At 38.8% G+C, this 17719-nt stretch overlaps 2 protein-coding genes across 13 annotated transcripts in view; one reads left to right on the top strand and one right to left on the bottom strand.

Moving 5' to 3' along the window:
- VEZT (vezatin, adherens junctions transmembrane protein) overlaps positions 1-17719 on the bottom strand; it is a 104742-nt gene that overhangs the window by 70562 nt on the left and 16461 nt on the right. For 5 of the 12 annotated variants that reach the window (XM_013998069.2, XM_013998066.2, XM_013998065.2 and 2 more), the window contains exons 2-4: positions 5856-5990; positions 2107-2193; positions 887-925 (exon numbers count right to left, since the gene is read on the bottom strand). In XM_013998069.2, coding sequence (XP_013853523.1) covers positions 887-925; positions 2107-2193; positions 5856-5990 — 261 coding nt within the window. Of the gene's footprint in view, positions 1-886; positions 926-2106; positions 2194-2723; positions 2797-5855; positions 5997-17719 lie in introns of those variants that run through there. The other 7 variants (XM_003126713.5, XM_005664249.3, XM_021092748.1 and 4 more) reach the window with 4 other exon arrangements.
- Positions 16444-17719, top strand: part of FGD6 (FYVE, RhoGEF and PH domain containing 6) — a 142776-nt gene continuing 141500 nt past the window's right edge. Inside the window, exon 1 of the mRNA XM_013998063.2 lies at positions 16444-17286. The gene's annotated coding sequence lies outside the window, so the exon portion shown is untranslated. The remainder of the gene's footprint in view (positions 17287-17719) is intronic.

Raw genomic sequence — 17719 nt, forward strand, 5'->3', positions numbered from 1 at the left:
GAAGATAACTTAGGAACGTCTCTGCTGGGATAGAATGAAGGCAGAGCTAAAGAATAAAGAAATTTCTATTTTGGCTTCTAGGGATGGAGAACAGAACTTATTCATGTGTCAATATGTGTCAATGATCTTATACGCTGTTTAATATACAGTGCTATTTAAAAAAGCTGATGAGGATCAAATGAGAGAACGTGTGAAAACATTTTATAGGCTAAAAGGGCTTAAAAAGTGCCAATATCATTAATATCATAGTTGCTATAATGAATTTTTAAAAAATCTTTAAGAAGTACTACCTTAATAAAAATGACTAATGGGGAGTTCTCTCATGGCTCAGCAGTAACGAACCTGACTAGGATCCATGAGGATGCAGGTTCAATCCCTGGCCTTGCTCAGTGGGTTAAGGATCTGGCGTTGCCATGACCTGTGTTGTAGGTCGAAGATGTGGCTTGGATCTGGTGTTGCTGTGGCCGTGGCGTAGGCCGGCAGCTGTAGTTCCAACAATTTGACCCCTAGCCTAGGAACTTCCATATGCCGCAGGTGCAGCCCTATAAAGCAAAAAGAATGATGGTAAAGTGTTCAGCTATCATGGAGCAATTGCCAGTATCTTTATAAAAAGAAAAGAAGGACTAGCTCAATCTGTATAGCTAAGATATTTTTAATATTTCATAATCAAGGGGCAAAAGTCAAGCAATCTCACGCCAGATGCCCCAGCTATGTGCTCCTATAGTTCTCCACAATATAGGCACAAAAGAGATGCATACAGAAGCTGGCACTTTACACTGAAACATGACATGAAACACGTGACCAGTGACAACTGGGAGTGAAAAGATAAGGACTATGCGGACTATACTTAAACCACAGAAGATGTATATGGATCCATATGCCTTACCACAGTTCTAGTACCACTGAAGAATGAGGATGGCTCCACCTGGATAGAGATGATATTTTACATAGATGACAAGACACTTCATTGACCTCAACACACCTACAAAATGATACCTGAACAGAGAACTTGCCCTTATTATGGACTGCTACAAAGTAATTTTAGTCAGTCAAAACTAAAAGAATACTCAAGCCAGAGAGGTGGTACATTGTAATGGAAAGAACTTGGGCTTGGAAACTGAGAGACCTGAGTTCAGATTCTGACTCTATCACTTTCTAGCTGAACATTCTTGAACAATTCACTTAATAAGTATTCTTAACCAAACTGAAATGTCTGAACTTCAGGCTTTCCCAGTGGTAAAATACACTAAACCTTATACAGCATTTGGATTACTGAATCAAAATTGTGAAAGCACTTTGTAAACATCGCTTTACAAAAGACAATGCACAAGAATGATAATTGTCATCATAAGGTCACAGGCCAGCAGAAGATCCTGAAACCTGTGAGATCCATGAGAATTTTTAAAAATTAAAAAAAATTTTTAAATTAAAATTAATTTAATTTTTTTTATCTATACTACCTAGGACATAAAAACGTTGAGGTACTCCCTCCTGGGGCTCAGAGATGAAGCAAGTATTTGGGCAACTCTGTGATTTATCAGTCTTAGAAGACTAAAGTTTATATATGAAATTGTCAGAGAATGATAGATTAATGATAAATAAATTAGGGAGGAATCACTTTTGATTTTGCCCAAACTTTGTAGGCCTAAGCTATGGAATAGACAGTAAAGTTCCCAATGCCAAGGGGAAAGACGGCACTAACAGATCAATTGCATTCCTCACCGACCAAGAGGAATACCTGTCTGTGGAGGAAGGCGGCAGCAGGAAATGAGTAATCTAACAAACAGGGTTTCAATAACTACCAGAATATCCTATTTTAAGTAGCTTTTAACCTCCTGGAAGACCTAAGAAACAATATTAATGAGTCCAAATGCAAAGATCCACAGTTATTGAAGAACTCCTCCCCGCCCTCCCGGCTTAGGTGATACAAACTTTATGTATTTAACACTTCGTGCAGTGGACAGTCTCCTTTTGGAGAACAACCCAGAATTTCTAATCAAAATCAGTCACTGCTCAAATCAGCAGCAGAACAATCTCTGATTCATCGATTCTCCCATTAACAAACTGAAGCCCTGAAAAGTGTCAAAAATTAGAGTGAACACTTACCAACTTGTGAAGTAAGTCATCATTCTTATTGCACTGAGCTAAAATCCAACTTTTGATGATTTCAGCCACTTTTAACAGGATGCCTTGCTGAAGGAGACGAATGACATTGTATAGGATTATTAAACCATACTTAAATAGCAGAAAAACTTCAAATAACTTACTTCTAATTAATCACAATTTTCATCACAAAAGGAGAGAAAAAAAATCATCTAGGGTATGTGCTTCACCAGTATTTATCAGCCTTCTTATTAGATCCCATTTGCACATCAGGATCATTTGGAGATTTTAGTTAGAAAGATACTCCTGGGCCCCCCAACTAAAAGTTCAGATTCAGTAAGTTTGGAATGAGCCCTGGAAACCTAATTTTAAAAGAAGAATCAGAAGTCATCGTGAAGCAGCCAATTTTTCTTGGGCACACCATATACTATCTACGTCAGCGTGAGGATGGTGGATGGGTGTGTAGTTCCAAACAAAACCCAAGTACTCCAAGTTCTCAAATATTAAGAATATTTCATTCTACAATACTGAGGCAGAAAGATATTTTAATCAATTTTAGAAAAACTGTCTCATATCAAAATAAAAGTTATATTACTGAATCAATCAAAAATTTAATTTACCTTAATAGCCCATTTCCTGTTCAGGCCAGTAAATGGAGTTTACATTCACTGAGGGACTACTATATCCCAGGTACTGAAAAAGGGTCATGGAAACAAAGATGAATACACGTAACTGCTGTTTTCAAGAACTCAGAAGAGACAGTACAAATAATTGCAAACCAATGTGAAGTCTGGCAAACTGTGGGAAAAGAGGTCAAGAGGAGCTGACACTTGAGCTGAGCCCTGACAGATGAGTAGGAATTTCATAACAAAGGAGGGAAGGACATTCCAGGCAAGGGAAAGGACGAGTCAAGGAGAGAGAATGGAGGCACATGCCATGGGGATGGTGGCACAGTTTGAGAGAGCTAAAACCCCCCAGGAAGAAGGGCATAGTAATGAAATCTAAGGTACCATGAAATAGGTCTTAAAAGACTCTGGTCTTATGAATAGTTTAGAATGTAACCTATAGACTGTGAGGAGTCACCAAAGGTGTTTATGTAAGGAAGAGAAAACAATAAAAATCAGCACTTTAGAAAAATAACTGGCAACAGTGCAGAGGCTGTACTAGCAGGAAACGAGGGTAGCCAAGAAGCGTGATTAGGGGCCATGATAGTCCAGCTAAATAATGATAAAGGATTGAACTAGGATAGCAAAAATGGCAATAAATAAGGATTTGATTTTAGAGATAAAGAAACTGAGTCAATAAATCTCAGTGAGCAAATTAGTGAGCAAATTAGTGAGCAAATCAATGCCGGAGTGATGGGAAATTGTAAGATAATTGAGAGTGTGGTAGTTTGGGAATATAGAAAGAACACTTTGTTTCAGAAGTGCTAAGAAAAAAAACTGCTTTAGACGTGTTGAATCTGAGTTTTCTGGAGCTCCGGCAGATGCAAATGTCTAACAAGTATCTGAAACTCAGTGAAAATGGAGAAGGGGAAAAAAGGGGACAAGATCCCTCAGAGAAAACCGGCCGAGGGGACTGATGCTAAAACGCTATGGAAGGAATGTTTAATAATAATCACAGGAAAAGAAACCAGAAAAATATACAGAGAATGAATATTCATTGTAAGAATACTAGTACAGACTACTCAGTAAGTACTTAACAGTCACATTTTTAAAAAGTTTCAAAAGGTGATTGATGCTAATAACTGTTTCACCACGAACTCAAACAGAAAATTTGCTTCCCGAAGAAAATTACTGGTACCTTCACAGCTTGAACAGAATTTGGGTGAAAATTCTAAAAATATATCTTCTGAGAAGAAACAACAAATCTTTCAAAAATTTCGCTGCTCTAGATTTAGAAAAACTCCATTTTAGTAAGATATAGCTCGTACAGTTGAAATGTGTAACATAAAGGCTAAACGAACTTTTAGACATGTGGTAATTTTAGAAAACACCCTCTGGCTATGCTTTTTACCATTCCTTAATTTCTGAGAGGATGAAACTTTTAACACTTATTTATTTATAAATTAGTAACGTTTCCATATGTAAAAATAACTGTCATAAATGAAAAAAATTAAATACTTACAAAACACAACTTGGTGCACAGGTGCACCTGCCTACAGACACAGACACAGAAACACACACACACACACAGACACACACACACACACACTAGAGGTCAATGTCGGTCTCCTACCCAACACTATCTCTTGGCCTATTCTTTGTCTTTTGAGGCCAAATAATCTTAAATACAAATTTTAATCTATAAATAATCTTTATAGATATATTTTTAGATTTTGCTTTCAAAACTTTTCCCAGGAACATTCATATTTGAAAGGAGCAAGAAGAAAGGGTTTAAGTACAGAGGACTAGCAAAACTGGTTCTAGTCCCTAACTCCACCTTGTGTTAGTCGAAAAAAACATTTCTCTGGTGTTTACTCAGCTGTTGCAAGGGGGCCCACCTTAGTTACCTCACATTTTAGAATTTTTTTCTAGGAGGAAGGAAAGCTCCTTCCCTCTCTATCACAGAATAAGTGACTAATTGAAAACTTTAAAGCCTTCTCCTGAAAGTAACTCAGTCTTATAATAAAACACTGATTAAACCAGAATGCTCAAAAGAGTGCCCTGGGGGCTCAGTGGGTTAAGGATCCAGCATTGGCACTGCTGTGGTTTGGGTAGCTGCTGTGGTGCAGGTGCAGTCCCTGGCCCTGGAACTTTCACATGCTGCAGGCGAAGCAAAAAAAAAAAAAAAAGAAAGAAAACCAACCCAGAATGCTCAAGAAATGAGGTAATCTGGTTATATTTTTTTCTAGCAAACTAGAATTCCTTTTGCTAAAACTGAAATGTACTGGAATATTTTCTTATTTTAGTAAATACAGCCAATAGAACATAAATCAATCTAGTGAATGCATCTTTTTTTCCTTTTTATGGCAGCACTTGTGGCATATGGAAGTTCCTGAGGTAGGGGTAAAATTGGAACTGCAACTGAGGCATATGCCACAGCCATGGCAACACCAGATCCAAGCTGCATCTGTGACCTATGCCACAGCTTACAGGCGTAACACCAGATCCTTAATCCACTGAACGAGGCCAGAGATTGAACCCACATCCTCACGGACACTATGTCGGGTTCTTAACCCACTGAGCAGCAGAAGGAACTCCTAGTGAAGGCATTTTATAGAACATCTCAGCCTCACAGTGCTGTACATTAGCTCTAAAAATTTTACTGTATAAAAGTAAATGATATTGCAGGTAGAAAGGGCACGAGACATTTAGGTAAATATACCCACTCCATCACATATCCTTGAAACTGTTTATGAAATACTAATTTGCTTCTTATAATTTGGATTCTCCTTTAAAAATGTTTTTAAAAATTCTACCTCAAGAGTCCTACAGTTGCATTCTCATTAAGGTTTTAGTTTATTTTTCTGGTTCCTTCCAGATAACTTCAATATTTAAATAGGTGATATTTTAAAATCCTCAATCATATTTCATTATACAAATCAACCATGAGATAGTCCCAAATAGAGAGCATTCATGTTTGTCTAAACAGACATGTACTACTGATGAAATAAAAATGAAAGTCTTACCAGCGTGGGGGAGGACATGGAGGTGCCAACAAGGTGGTTTTGCAAGGATAAGAGTAAAGGCAGTTTAAATAATCAGTAAAGAACACAAGATTGAGTCATAGAGATGAGTATGCCTTCTTACTTTTGGCAGCGCTCTTGCAGGAGGCTTTGGTTGTCCCTCTGTCTCTGTGCATTTTTCTGGTTTTGGTGACAGAGAAGAACATATTTCAAAGTCCGTGTGTCCCAGATCCTGTAAGTACTGGTAAAGTGGAGAATTCTGAAAGAGACGTAAAATAAAGTCCAAGATCGTTACTATAGTTGACCCTTGAACAACATGGGTTTGAACTGCAGGGGTCCACTTTTATGAAATTAAATACCTATTTCAAAAATAAGTACATACCACAGCACTTCATCATGGAAGCTGGCTGAGTCCCTGGAAGGGGAACTGAGAAAAGGGGGCCCCGTTGTGAAGTTATACAGGGGTTTTCGATAGTGCAGGGGTCAGTGCCACTAAGTCCCCTATGTTTCAGGGGTCAACAGTATTTCACAAGTTTCAGAGACCAAATTCTCTATTACGACAAGAATGCCCAAATTCTTTAAGGCTTATTCTATAAAGAACTGAATTATCTGTCACAATGCTACTTAACATTAAAAAAAAGGTCAACAAACGATTCAAAAAAGTAACCCAAAAAAGGAAAAACTCAATAAAACACAGATTTTTTTTAAGGGACTACCAAGAAGAAAAAATGAATTTAGGAATATAAATAGGTTTGTTAAGCAATTTCTTTGTCCAAAATTTTGTAGTATTAAAATAGATTGCTTCAAAATAGCTAACCCTGGCTAAAGACAGCCCCAAAGAGAACCTACAGTGAAAAATAGTTATTACTTGAAGCGAAGAAGAAGTAAGCAGTGATCGTCCTGTATCATTTATAATTTTAACACGCCATCAATTGATTAATTCATTCAGGTACAAATGTGTGTTGTCAATCATATGCCAGCACTGTAAACAAACTTCAAACTCCAAGAAAGTTACCTAAAATAAGCTGACATACAAGCATATGGCAAATGAGAGACAGCATAGGTTAATAACACAAACTCTGAAGCCAGACTATGGGTTCAGATCCTAACTCTACCTCTTGCTAGCTTGGCAACCCATGGCAATGAATAATCCTTCTATGCTGTGGCTGTCTCCCCTAAGAATAGGAATAATAATTAACACCTAGCTCACAGGATTCTTATGAGGACTAAATAAATAGAAAGCATTTGGAACAGTCCCTGGCACATAGTTTATACCTCAATTTATACCTCAGCTTTATATAAGCTGTGTGGAAGGAGCACAGGTTTTGGAACAGACCAAAAAACGAAGTAAAAAGAACAAAACCACCCTAACTCCATCAAGCCGAAACATGGTCATCACTATTGGGTGAAAACCCACAGGACAATTCTTCCTAGATCAATGGCAAGCTTAAATTTTAACTTTTTGTCTTCTCTAAAGCACAGAGTTAGCAACAGGTTTAGAATAAATCTTGGTTCCATTCAACAATATATTTAATACTTAAGAAAGACCTTCTATCAGGTGTTGGAGATAAAATAACAAAAGCCACCAAAACTGACAACAGCCATGCAGATGACGTAGTGCTATGTGGCAAAAGCTCATCTCAGTTAAGGTTCACAACAAACTCTAAATTATTACCATCATCACTACTGTTGTTCCCATTTCATGGCCGAGGAAACACGGACTCAGCTAGAGAATGCAGGTTAAGTCTGACTGCAAAGCCAATGCTCTGAAATATGCTGTATTACCTGAAATTGCAAATAGTCCCTCCAGCATCTAGAGAGGAAGACACCAAAGAAGCTTACCTATAGTTTAGCACAGAGACACAAAGCAAATTAATAAGTATAGGACTGTATTGGTTGCTATGGAAACAGAGGAGCAAGGCAGCCAACTTAGACCAACACTTGTAGGGAATATATATTTGAGTCTGGAAAAATGAGGAAGAGTGGGAATTTGCTGGACTGATAGCAATTTACTGGCTATCAATTTGAAAGAACAGGAGGATGAATCAAATGCCTTCCTTTTAAGCTATGCTTAACCTCTCCTTTGAGAACAAGAAATAAACATTTTTTAAATAAGGAGGAAGAACTTCAAGTCTTATCCCTGTATCAGACTTAAAATCTCTGGTGGCACAAATGGTTCATCTTTTTTATTATCCATAATGTATCTTCAAATATTGCCCTAAGTTATTTCATCTGCATTTTCAAGCTGAACTGTGAGCCCCACACCCTGCTCTGCCTCCAGAGCGGCAAAAAACCAAGAACACTAGCTCTTTGGGGCTGACCTTTTGAAAAGTTTACATACTTTAAAAAAAACAAACTTGTTTTTAAGGCAATGGAACCTTTTCTTCAAATGAACTCCCATGGGGAAGAACAATAAATATGATGGATCAAAGTGGAGTTACTCTAACTCAAGGGTCATCAAACTTCTTCTGTAAAAGGCCAGATAATAAATATTTTGGCCTTTTCAGGCCACACAGTCTCTGTTGCAACTAATCAACTTGGCTGCTGTAGAGTGAAAGCAGCCACAGCCAATACACAGACCAGGGAATGTGGTTATGTTCCAATAAAACCTTATCAATAGAAAATTTGAACTTCTTATAATTTTCATGTGTTACAAAATATCACTCTTTTGGTATTTTTCCCAATCATTTAAAGATGTAAAAGCGTTCTTTGTTCACCTGCGATGTAAAAACAGGCAGGCACAGAGGGGTAAAAATCAGGCCCAACAGCTTGTTTATTGACTCCTGACTCAAGGTCCACGGCAAATTGTTCTCTGGGAAAAGGCTTGGTGGGCAGGGACAAGGTTAATTTCTTTGGCTTCAAATTTTAACTCCCTTTCTTACAGCACACTTAGCTGATGCTGTCTACATTGACTCCAATGACTCTTCCTATTCCAGCTTTGTCACGGCTCACAAAATAACAAAATAGAGTACCTGTTAACATTTGTGTGTGTGTGTGTGTGTGTGTGTGTGTGTGTGTGTGTGTGTGTGTGTGAGATTAAACAGAGGACAGACAAGGAATATTTTGTTCTCCCTTTTCTCTCTGCACATCAACTAAAGGCATACGCACTCAGTTTGACCACCATAGTCTGCAACAATTGCTATTTCGTGTTTTGCAAAATGGAAGCATTAATTATTTACCTTGTACACTGCTGATAATGTCCAATAGTGTCATTTGATACAGTAATTCTGTCAGTAGCTTATCTCCAAACATGAAACATCTCATTAACTTTTTGGCTGATTCACAAGCTTAGGGTCAAAGGTGTGGCACATCCATTTGTGCTATGCAACTATGAATGATGTCTTAGCAGTTCTGGTTTCTTCCATATCTTTAGTGACAGAATTCGTCACTTTCAGCCTAGAAAGCACTGTTTTATAGTTCTTGAAAATGCTGGCTTGCCAAGGCCATCACTGCGCTTTGACTAAGTTTTTGGCAAAATTTCAGAGTAGACCCTGGAAATCAGGGATGCAGGTGCTGCAGGTCCACTTAAATATTAATTCCAGTCATCCTCTTATATCAAGTTTGCACTCTTCTTGCTTTTTGGCTGTCAATGCAAATTGTATCACTTTCTAACATATATAAACTCAGACTATATGAATACTAAAGCTCTATTTACTATGTTTATAGTAGTATTCTGAGTTGTAGCATTTATTTTACTGTTTTATTTCTACTTTTATGATTCAGTCACCTTTGGGCCAAAAGAAAATTGAAAATCTAACCAATGAGGAGTTCCTTTGTGGCACAGAGGGTTAAAGATCTGACAGTGTCATTGTAGTGGCTTGGGTTTGGTCACTCACCTAGGAATTTCCACATACCATGGGTGCGGCAAAAAAATTTTTTAACCAATAATAATACATAAATGAAAAACAAACATCCTTTGGTTAATGAATTGAATGTTAGCCAAGATGAACTGGCTAAGGCAGACCTTGTAACACATGAGCAATTTTTAAGAATGCAAAGGGATTTTTAGTAAAATTATTATTTTACATTAATTTTAAAAATGTTTGGGATATAGAATTATCTTTTTCTCTGAAAGTGCCAAACAACCTGTTCACTCTCTGAAAGCTCTCAGAGAATGGAATCATGACCAGTGGTGCTCAATTTTGTTTTTTGGTTTCAAGACTGCTTTATGGTCTTAAAAATTATTGAAGGTCCCAAAGAGCTTCTGTTTATGTTGCTGTCTAATGATATTTATCACATTGGAAATTAAGGTTGATCCAACTTTAGAAAGGGGCTTTTTTTTTTTTTTTGGTGGATGGTAAGGCAGAGTAGGTGGTGAGAGGTAGTTTTCTCTAATAACACATTTTTCCTTGGTTCATGCAAAACAGAACCACAAATGTTTCAGTTAAGTTGTTTTCTTAAAGAGAAATTATTAGCACTGGACTCAGACTATAATTTTGTCGTATTAGAGAATGTTACTGCTGCCAAAAGAAATATGAGAAACCCCAGACACAGCATGTGGGAGCTTATCCTCAGGAAATCCTTGTGGTCTACTATTCCTGTAAATTTTAGCTGACAGAAGATACACATCATAGCACCAGAAAGAATTCTGCTAAACGAAAAAATGCCACAAGTCTTTGGTTGTGCTAAGCTTGTCCTGATGGCTGAAATATATTTTTGTAAGAAAAAGAAGCTAAAATAGACAGGAAACCCCAACATTTTTGCTGAACAAGCACTGCAATAAAACGCCTCTCTAAGTCCAATCTACCTGCTCTTCATGCTTCCCCCAAGATAACAGATCCCACACGAATGGATATATAAAGTCTGAACCACTCCTTTCATGCACTGTTTATTTTCTGCATGGTTTATGGTGCATTCTGTAGAAGTGCTGGTACAATTATTGCTGGTTTGCATTTAAAAAGGAAGATTAGTGCAGAAATGGAAGTGATGGGTAAAATGCTTTTATAATTAGGTTCTCTCTTCTAAACTGCTTTAAGCTCTTATAGATAGAACAAGATATAACCTTTCAGGTTTAAATACTAATAAACACCCTCCGTGTGGCAGGTAAGATCTAGGCACAGGGGCAAAAATGAAATAGGTGAGGCCTTTGCTAAAAGCATGATACATCCAGGTTTCAAGAGTACTAAGGAAAATACTGAGCAGTCTGATACTTTCTGAGTAAGCTACCATATTTCAGGAAAATCCTCTCTGGGTTTTAGTTGCCTTGAGTACAAAATAAGAATGCTATGGCATTCTTAAACTTGTTCAAGTGATAAAACAATAGTTAAAATGTCCTTTGGGAAACAAGATAAAAGAGTGGTATGTTAAAATAAAGAACTCCGTGTTAACTCTGATGCCATTTTATCAAATGTAATCAGCCAAATCTAGAATATGGAAAAGCTACAGATCAAATTACTCAGTTCCTTCAACAAATAAATGGTTAATAAAGGTAGAGGAGGTGGAGAAAACTGCTAAAGACTAAAGAGACATAACACCCAAATGTGATGGGTGGACTTTGTTGGGATCCTGGTTGGAACAATTATAAGTAGGTATTTTTGATACTTGAGGAAATTGAAACACAAACTAGGTTTTAGACAGTATTAGGGAATTATTAATTTTATTAGATAATTGTATTAGGGTTAGCATTTTTTAAAAAAGAGAGAATGTACTTATCTGTTAGAGACACATACTAATTACAGGTGAAATTAGGTAATGTCTGAGATTTGCTTAAAATACTCCATGAAAAAAGGTGGGGGTGGAAGGGGAAGAGATGAGACAGACAGTTTGGCAAAATGTCAGCAACTGCTCAAGCTGAAGCTGGGTGATGGGTACATGGAACTTTCACTGTTATTGCTCTCCTTTTATGTATAATGTTGAAAGTCCATTATAAAAAGTTTTAAAAAATCAGATGCTAGGTTTTCCTAGAGTGTGGTATAAAAGATTTAAGAAAATACAATGGCAGAAAAATGTAGAATTGAAAAATTCAAATTATAATTTTAATCTGGGAAAAATAAAACTATTAAACTTTAGAATTGAACACTCAAGCCTTTATAAACTTCCATATAATGGTAGTGATACTTTTTGTATCTACTGAAAGAGAATATGACAAAAAGCAAATGTTAATTTAGTGACATCTGTAAATGAACTTGAGTGTTAATCATATAAGCATCAACGAGTATAACATATACATATTTAATTTATAAAAATATTCATATCACGACACTATAAAACAACTATACTTCAATAAAACTTTTCAATATGGCAAAGGGAGTTCCCATCATGGCACAGCAGAAATGAATCTGACTAGGAACCATGAGGTTGCGGGTTTGATCCCTGGCCTAGCTCAGTGGGTTAAGGATCCAGTGTTGCCATGAGCTGTGGTGTAGGTCGCAGACACGGCTCGGATCTGGTGTTGCTATGGCTGTGGTGTAGGCCAGTGGCTACAGCTCCAATTAGACCCCCTAGCCTGGTATATGGGAATCTCCATATACCACATGTGCGGCCCTCAAAAGACAAAAAAAAAAAAAACAAAAAAAAAACCCAAATCAAAACAAATAAACAAAAAAGTGGCAAAAAGGAGTTCCTGTCATGGCACAGCAGAAATGAATCTGACTAGGAACCATGAGGTTGTGGGTTCAATCCCTGGGCTCACTCAGTGGGTTAAGGATCCAGCATTGCCATGAGTTGTGGTGTAGGTCACAGACACGGCTCGGATCCTGCTTTGCTGTCACTGTGGTGTAGGCCAGCAGCTGCAGCTCCAATTTGACCCCTAGCCTGGGAACCTCCGTATGCCACGCTGTGGCTCTAAAATACAAAAATAAATAAATAAATAAATAAATAAATAAAAATGGCAAAACAAAAATTCAGTTAACACTGGGCAAATGTTTGGATTTGCAAACTTCCTGTAACAATGCCCAGGTCACTCAAAATTTCGAGTTACCAGTCTTAGTGGAGTTACAAATAAATGGCTAATTACCTGTCAATGTCAATTATTCTTATTTATTTTCAAAAATTAATGTGAAGTTTGTGGAATAAACAATTCTCGGAGTTCCCGTCGTGGCGCAGTGGTTAACGAATCCGACTAGGAACCATGAGGTTGCGGGTTCGGTCCCTGCCCTTGCTCAGTGGGTTGACGATCCGGCGTTGCCGTGAGCTGTGGTGTAGGTTGCAGACGCGGCTCGGATCCCGCGTTGCTGTGGCTCTGGCGTAGGCCGGTGGCTACAGCTCCGATTCAACCCCTAGCCTGGGAACCTCCATATGCCGCGAGAGCGGCCCAAGAAATAGCAAAAAGACAAAAAAAAAAAAAAAAAACAATTCTCAATTATGTGACTTCAGAGCCATGTTTAGACAGTTAAAAACAAAAAGCAAAACCAAAAAGTCCCAGTAAATTCCTACAGAGCAGTAGTTCTCAAAGTTGATTTTGCCCCCATCCCCAATTCCACCACTTGGCAATGTCTGAAGGTATTTTTGGTTGTTGTAACTGAGGTGGAGGGGAGTGTTACTGGCATCTAGAGGGCATAGGTCAGGGATGAGACTCGACATCCTTTAATGCACTTGGATGAGCCCCACAAAGAGTTATCCAGCTCAAACCAACAATGCTAAAGTTGAGAAGCCCTGTTTACAAGGAAACACAGACTGAAAAAATTCACAAAAAATAAGTAGCCCAGAAGCTGGTTTCATTATTTACTCCTTACTTTGGGAAAATGAGATTCAAAAAGAAAAAGCCAAAATGAAAAATTATTTATTCTTCCATGACTTGCTATCTAAGAACTCAACAGGCTCTCTAATAGTGAAATGAGTTCCCTTCAAAATAACTGCATTAGGAGTTCCCGTTGTGGCTCAGCAGTTAGTGAACCTGACTAGCATCCATGAGGGGGTTTGATCCCTGGCCTCTCTCAGTGGGTTAAGGATCTGGTGTTGCCCTGAGCTGTGGTGTAGATCTCAGATGTGGCTCGGATCCCGTGTTGCTGTGGCTGAGGTGTAGGCCGACAGCTGTACCTTCAATTGGACCCCTAGCCTGGAAACCTCCATGTGCCGCGGGTACAGCCCTAAAAAGAAAGACCGAAAAAACAAAAAACTGCATTAGAGTTTATGCATTAACATTTTAACCAGCCACCAATACTACATAAAACCAAAGTAATTATAGCACCTGCTCATATTTGGAGAGTATTTCTTTCTTCTTTCTTTCTTTCTTTTTTTCTTTCTTTCTTTTTTTTTTTTTTTTTTTTGTCTTTTTGTCTTTTTGTCTCTTTAGGGCCGCACTGCACATATGGAGGTTCTCAGGCTAGAGGTCCAATTAGAGCTGTAGCCGCTGGCCTACGCCACAGCCACGGCAACTCAAGATCAGAGCTGTGTCTGTGACCTACAGCACAGCTCAAGGCAACACCAGATCCTTAACCCACTGAGAGAGGCCAGGGATCCAACCTGCGTCCACGTGGATGCTAGTTGGGTTCGTTAACCGCTGAGCCACGACGGGAACTCCTGGAGATTATTTCTAAATGAACTTCATGTTCATCTAACTGAACTCCAGTTTTCCAATAAAATAATTTCCCTATTAAAAAACTTCTGTTAGGGTCTCAAGAAAAGAAACACCTGGAGTTTCCATTGTGGCTCAGCGGGTTAAGAACCCAATGTCACCTCTGTGAGGATGCTGGGTCAATCCCTGGCCTCACTCAGTGAGTTAAGGATCTGGCATTGCCATAGCTGTGGTGTAGGCCGAACCGGCAGCTCCAGTTTAACCCCTGGCCTGGGAACTTCCATATGCTGCATATGTGGCTGTAAGAAGAAAAAAATAATTGAAAAAAGAAAGAAAGAAAAGAAACATTTGTCTGACTAACTAGGCCACATATGTAACCAGGAAAGTTAGGTATCTAAATAAATTTAGCTTCTTCCACAAACGGCATCTTACTAAGAAGAGGTTTCCTTCAGCTACTGGCACACCTCTCTCTCTCAGTACCATAGGCCCACAAGCCAGCACCTGCATCAGGCTGAGAAATAGCCAGCACAACCCTAAGATGCTCTTTTCACACTGACCCTGATGCATCCTCTGGACACTAGTCTTCTCTTTCCCAGAAGTGCTGCTCTCAGAAGAGCTGGGTATCCTTTCAGAAAAGCAATTCGTAGTCTCCAACAACTGCTGGCCAAATTCTGATTCTAGTTCCTCATCAACTATTTACTCTGTCTTCTAGACGCCAACCACTAAGTGATAAGACCATTCCACCAGAAACGTTCAGAAAAAGGGAAACTTAAATGGCAATCATCATTTGTTCATCTACCACTAAGCAAATATTTATTTAGCACCTACTGTATGTCAGGCACTAGAGTTAGAATAGTTTTCTGCCATTTATTTCTCTCTCTGGATAGTCAAGAAAAAGTTAACTGTTTTATCTATAAAAGGAAACTAAGTTCAGCTGCTCAACTTCATGGATTTTTTTTAAAAACTGCTTTGCTATTTTTAAATTAAAAATTCAAACAGTACAAAAAAGTCACAAAAATGCAAAATATATGGAGTGGATGGGATGAGCTATAATATATATAGTGTGAGAGGAGGGCCCCAGAGAAGATCAATATTTTAGAAAAAAGTAAAGGCAAAGCTGGAAAATAATAAGAGTAACAGTAAAAGCAGCTAAGATTTGTTAAGTTACTTATAGGATAGGCATTAAGTTAAGCGTGTTTTAGATCTCATTTACTCCTAACAATAAACTTTCTTTTTTTTTTTTATCTTTTTAGGGCTGCACCCTTGGCATATGGAAGTTCTCAGGCTAAGGGTCAAATTGGAGCTGCAGCTGTCAGCCTACATTACAGCCCCAGAAACACGGGATGTGAGCCACAGCTCATGGCAACGCCAAATTGTTAACCCACTGAGCAAGGCCCGCGTCCTCATGGATACAAGTCAGGTTCCTTACTGCTGAGCCACAATGGGAACTCCCTAACAACAAATGTGTAAAGAGGCATTCTTGGAGTTCCCATTGTGGCTCAGAGGTAGCAAACCCAACTGGTAACCATGCGGATGTGGGTTCGATCCCTGGCCTCGCTCAGTGGATTAAGTATCTGGCATTGCTGTGAGCTGTGGTGTAGGTCACAGACACAGCTCTGATCCCGAGGGGCTGTGGCTGTGGCTGTGGCTATGGCCAGCAGCTACAGCTCTGATTCGACCCCAGACTGGGAACTTCCATATGCCATAAAAAGAAGCAAAAAAAAAAAAAAAAAAGGCATTCTTAATATTTATCCATTTGGGGGTATACAGAGGTTAAATAACTTGTCCAAGGTCACAGCAGAATGTGAAGCTAGCGGGTCTGAGTCCAAAGCCTACACCCTTGATCAGAACACAAAAATGCCTGAAGAAAAAGCAGATCTAAAAGGAACAACTAAGATTTCTCTCTCAAGTTTGTGTTACTATTTTAAAATATAGGTTTTATTATACAGGTGTGGTGAAACCAACAGAGCAGGAGACAACTGCCATTGGAAAGATAGTTTGTTACAGTCACAGATACCAAAAGAAGGAAGCAGGCCATGCCGTGGGGGAGGGGAGGGCCCATGGGAAAGCATCAGGATCAGTGGTTGGGAGAAGAGCAAAATGAAGGTAGAGAGCCTTTATGGTGGTTTCTGTGGGAGGAATGGGCAAGGCAAGGTAAGCAGGCTTAAGACTGGCTAGATGGATGGTTTCAGCAGGGGCTGCAGCATAGGGGCTGTCCCTGGGAGGGCCTGGTACCTGACCCTGGGTGATCAGGCAGATATGGATAGTAGCCAGAAGAGCAGTTTGCTGTCTTTTAGTAACATGGGAGGAGCAATCCCCCCGGGGTCAGCAAGGGCCCAAGTTGGTAAATGAATCAGAATAAACAAAAGTAAAAGACATGGCTAATAAATATCAGATTTCATATTGTGTAAGGTCTAAAATGCAGGCCCCGCAGAGCATAATTTTTAATTCAATTATGTACCTATATATGTATGTATGTATGTATGTATACACACACACATACATATATTTCCTCTCTCTTCAGGTTGTCCTCATCTCAAATTATGACCCTTTCACTGGTGGAACACAACTATAGTCTCCTAAATCTGGAAACATATCAGGATTTTTTTTTTCCCCTGTGAGAATATTTTGGAAAACTGGAGTTCCTCCAAACCTTCATAGAACTGGTCTTATGATCTACAGGTTCTGTTTACTCATCCTTAAGAACGTTCTATATTTATTAGCCTCGGGTTAATAAAGTGGCAACTGGGAATAATTCAGGCAGAAACCAGAGGGAAATTTTCAGGCACATAAGAAAAAAAATCATCAAAAAGTAGTATATTACCCATTTAGAAATCTAGTCACCAAAGGTGATAGAACATAGCAGGCACCAGTGTAAACAATATCAGCACACAAAATTAAAGCAAGTATTCCAGTGCTGCAGTTTCCTCCAGGCTATGGGGGCCAGAAGCAGTGGACATCTGGAAGTGGCCCTTGACCTGCTCCCTCTACCCATCTCTCAGGGTACAGCGGTGTTTACCTCTGGTTTGGAGATGTGAGTGGAGGCACTTTCTGTTTGCTGCTACCAGATACACTTTTTTCTCACAAGAGGATCATCAGGGTAAGTTCTCCTTGCTTTTGTTGATTCCCTCCCCACTAATTCCTTCCCAAACAAAAGCAGCACCATCTGCTGAATAACCACACCATGCCAGGCCCTGTTCTAAGCATTTTTATTTACTAACTCTCATCTTTACAATAACCTTTCAGGCAGCGCTCATTTAAGATACGATGAAACCAAGGCACAGAGAAACCAAGATAACTTCGCAAGGTCACAGAGATAGTAAATGCTAGAGGCAGGATTTGAACCTAGGCAGCCACACAGAGCCAAAGCTGTTATTTACTCCACTACTTGCAAGTAACTTAGAGTAAATAAGTTCATTAGCTTGGACTAATAAAGCATTTAATTTGTTTGCATATTTTTTAAACCAGAAACCAGACTTAGAAAATTCAAAGTGGGTCAGCATAAGTCTCCTGATAACATCTATATTTATTAC

The sequence above is a fragment of the Sus scrofa genome, chromosome 5, assembly GCF_000003025.6.
Source record: "Sus scrofa isolate TJ Tabasco breed Duroc chromosome 5, Sscrofa11.1, whole genome shotgun sequence".
Classification (NCBI taxonomy): domain Eukaryota; kingdom Metazoa; phylum Chordata; class Mammalia; order Artiodactyla; family Suidae; genus Sus; species Sus scrofa.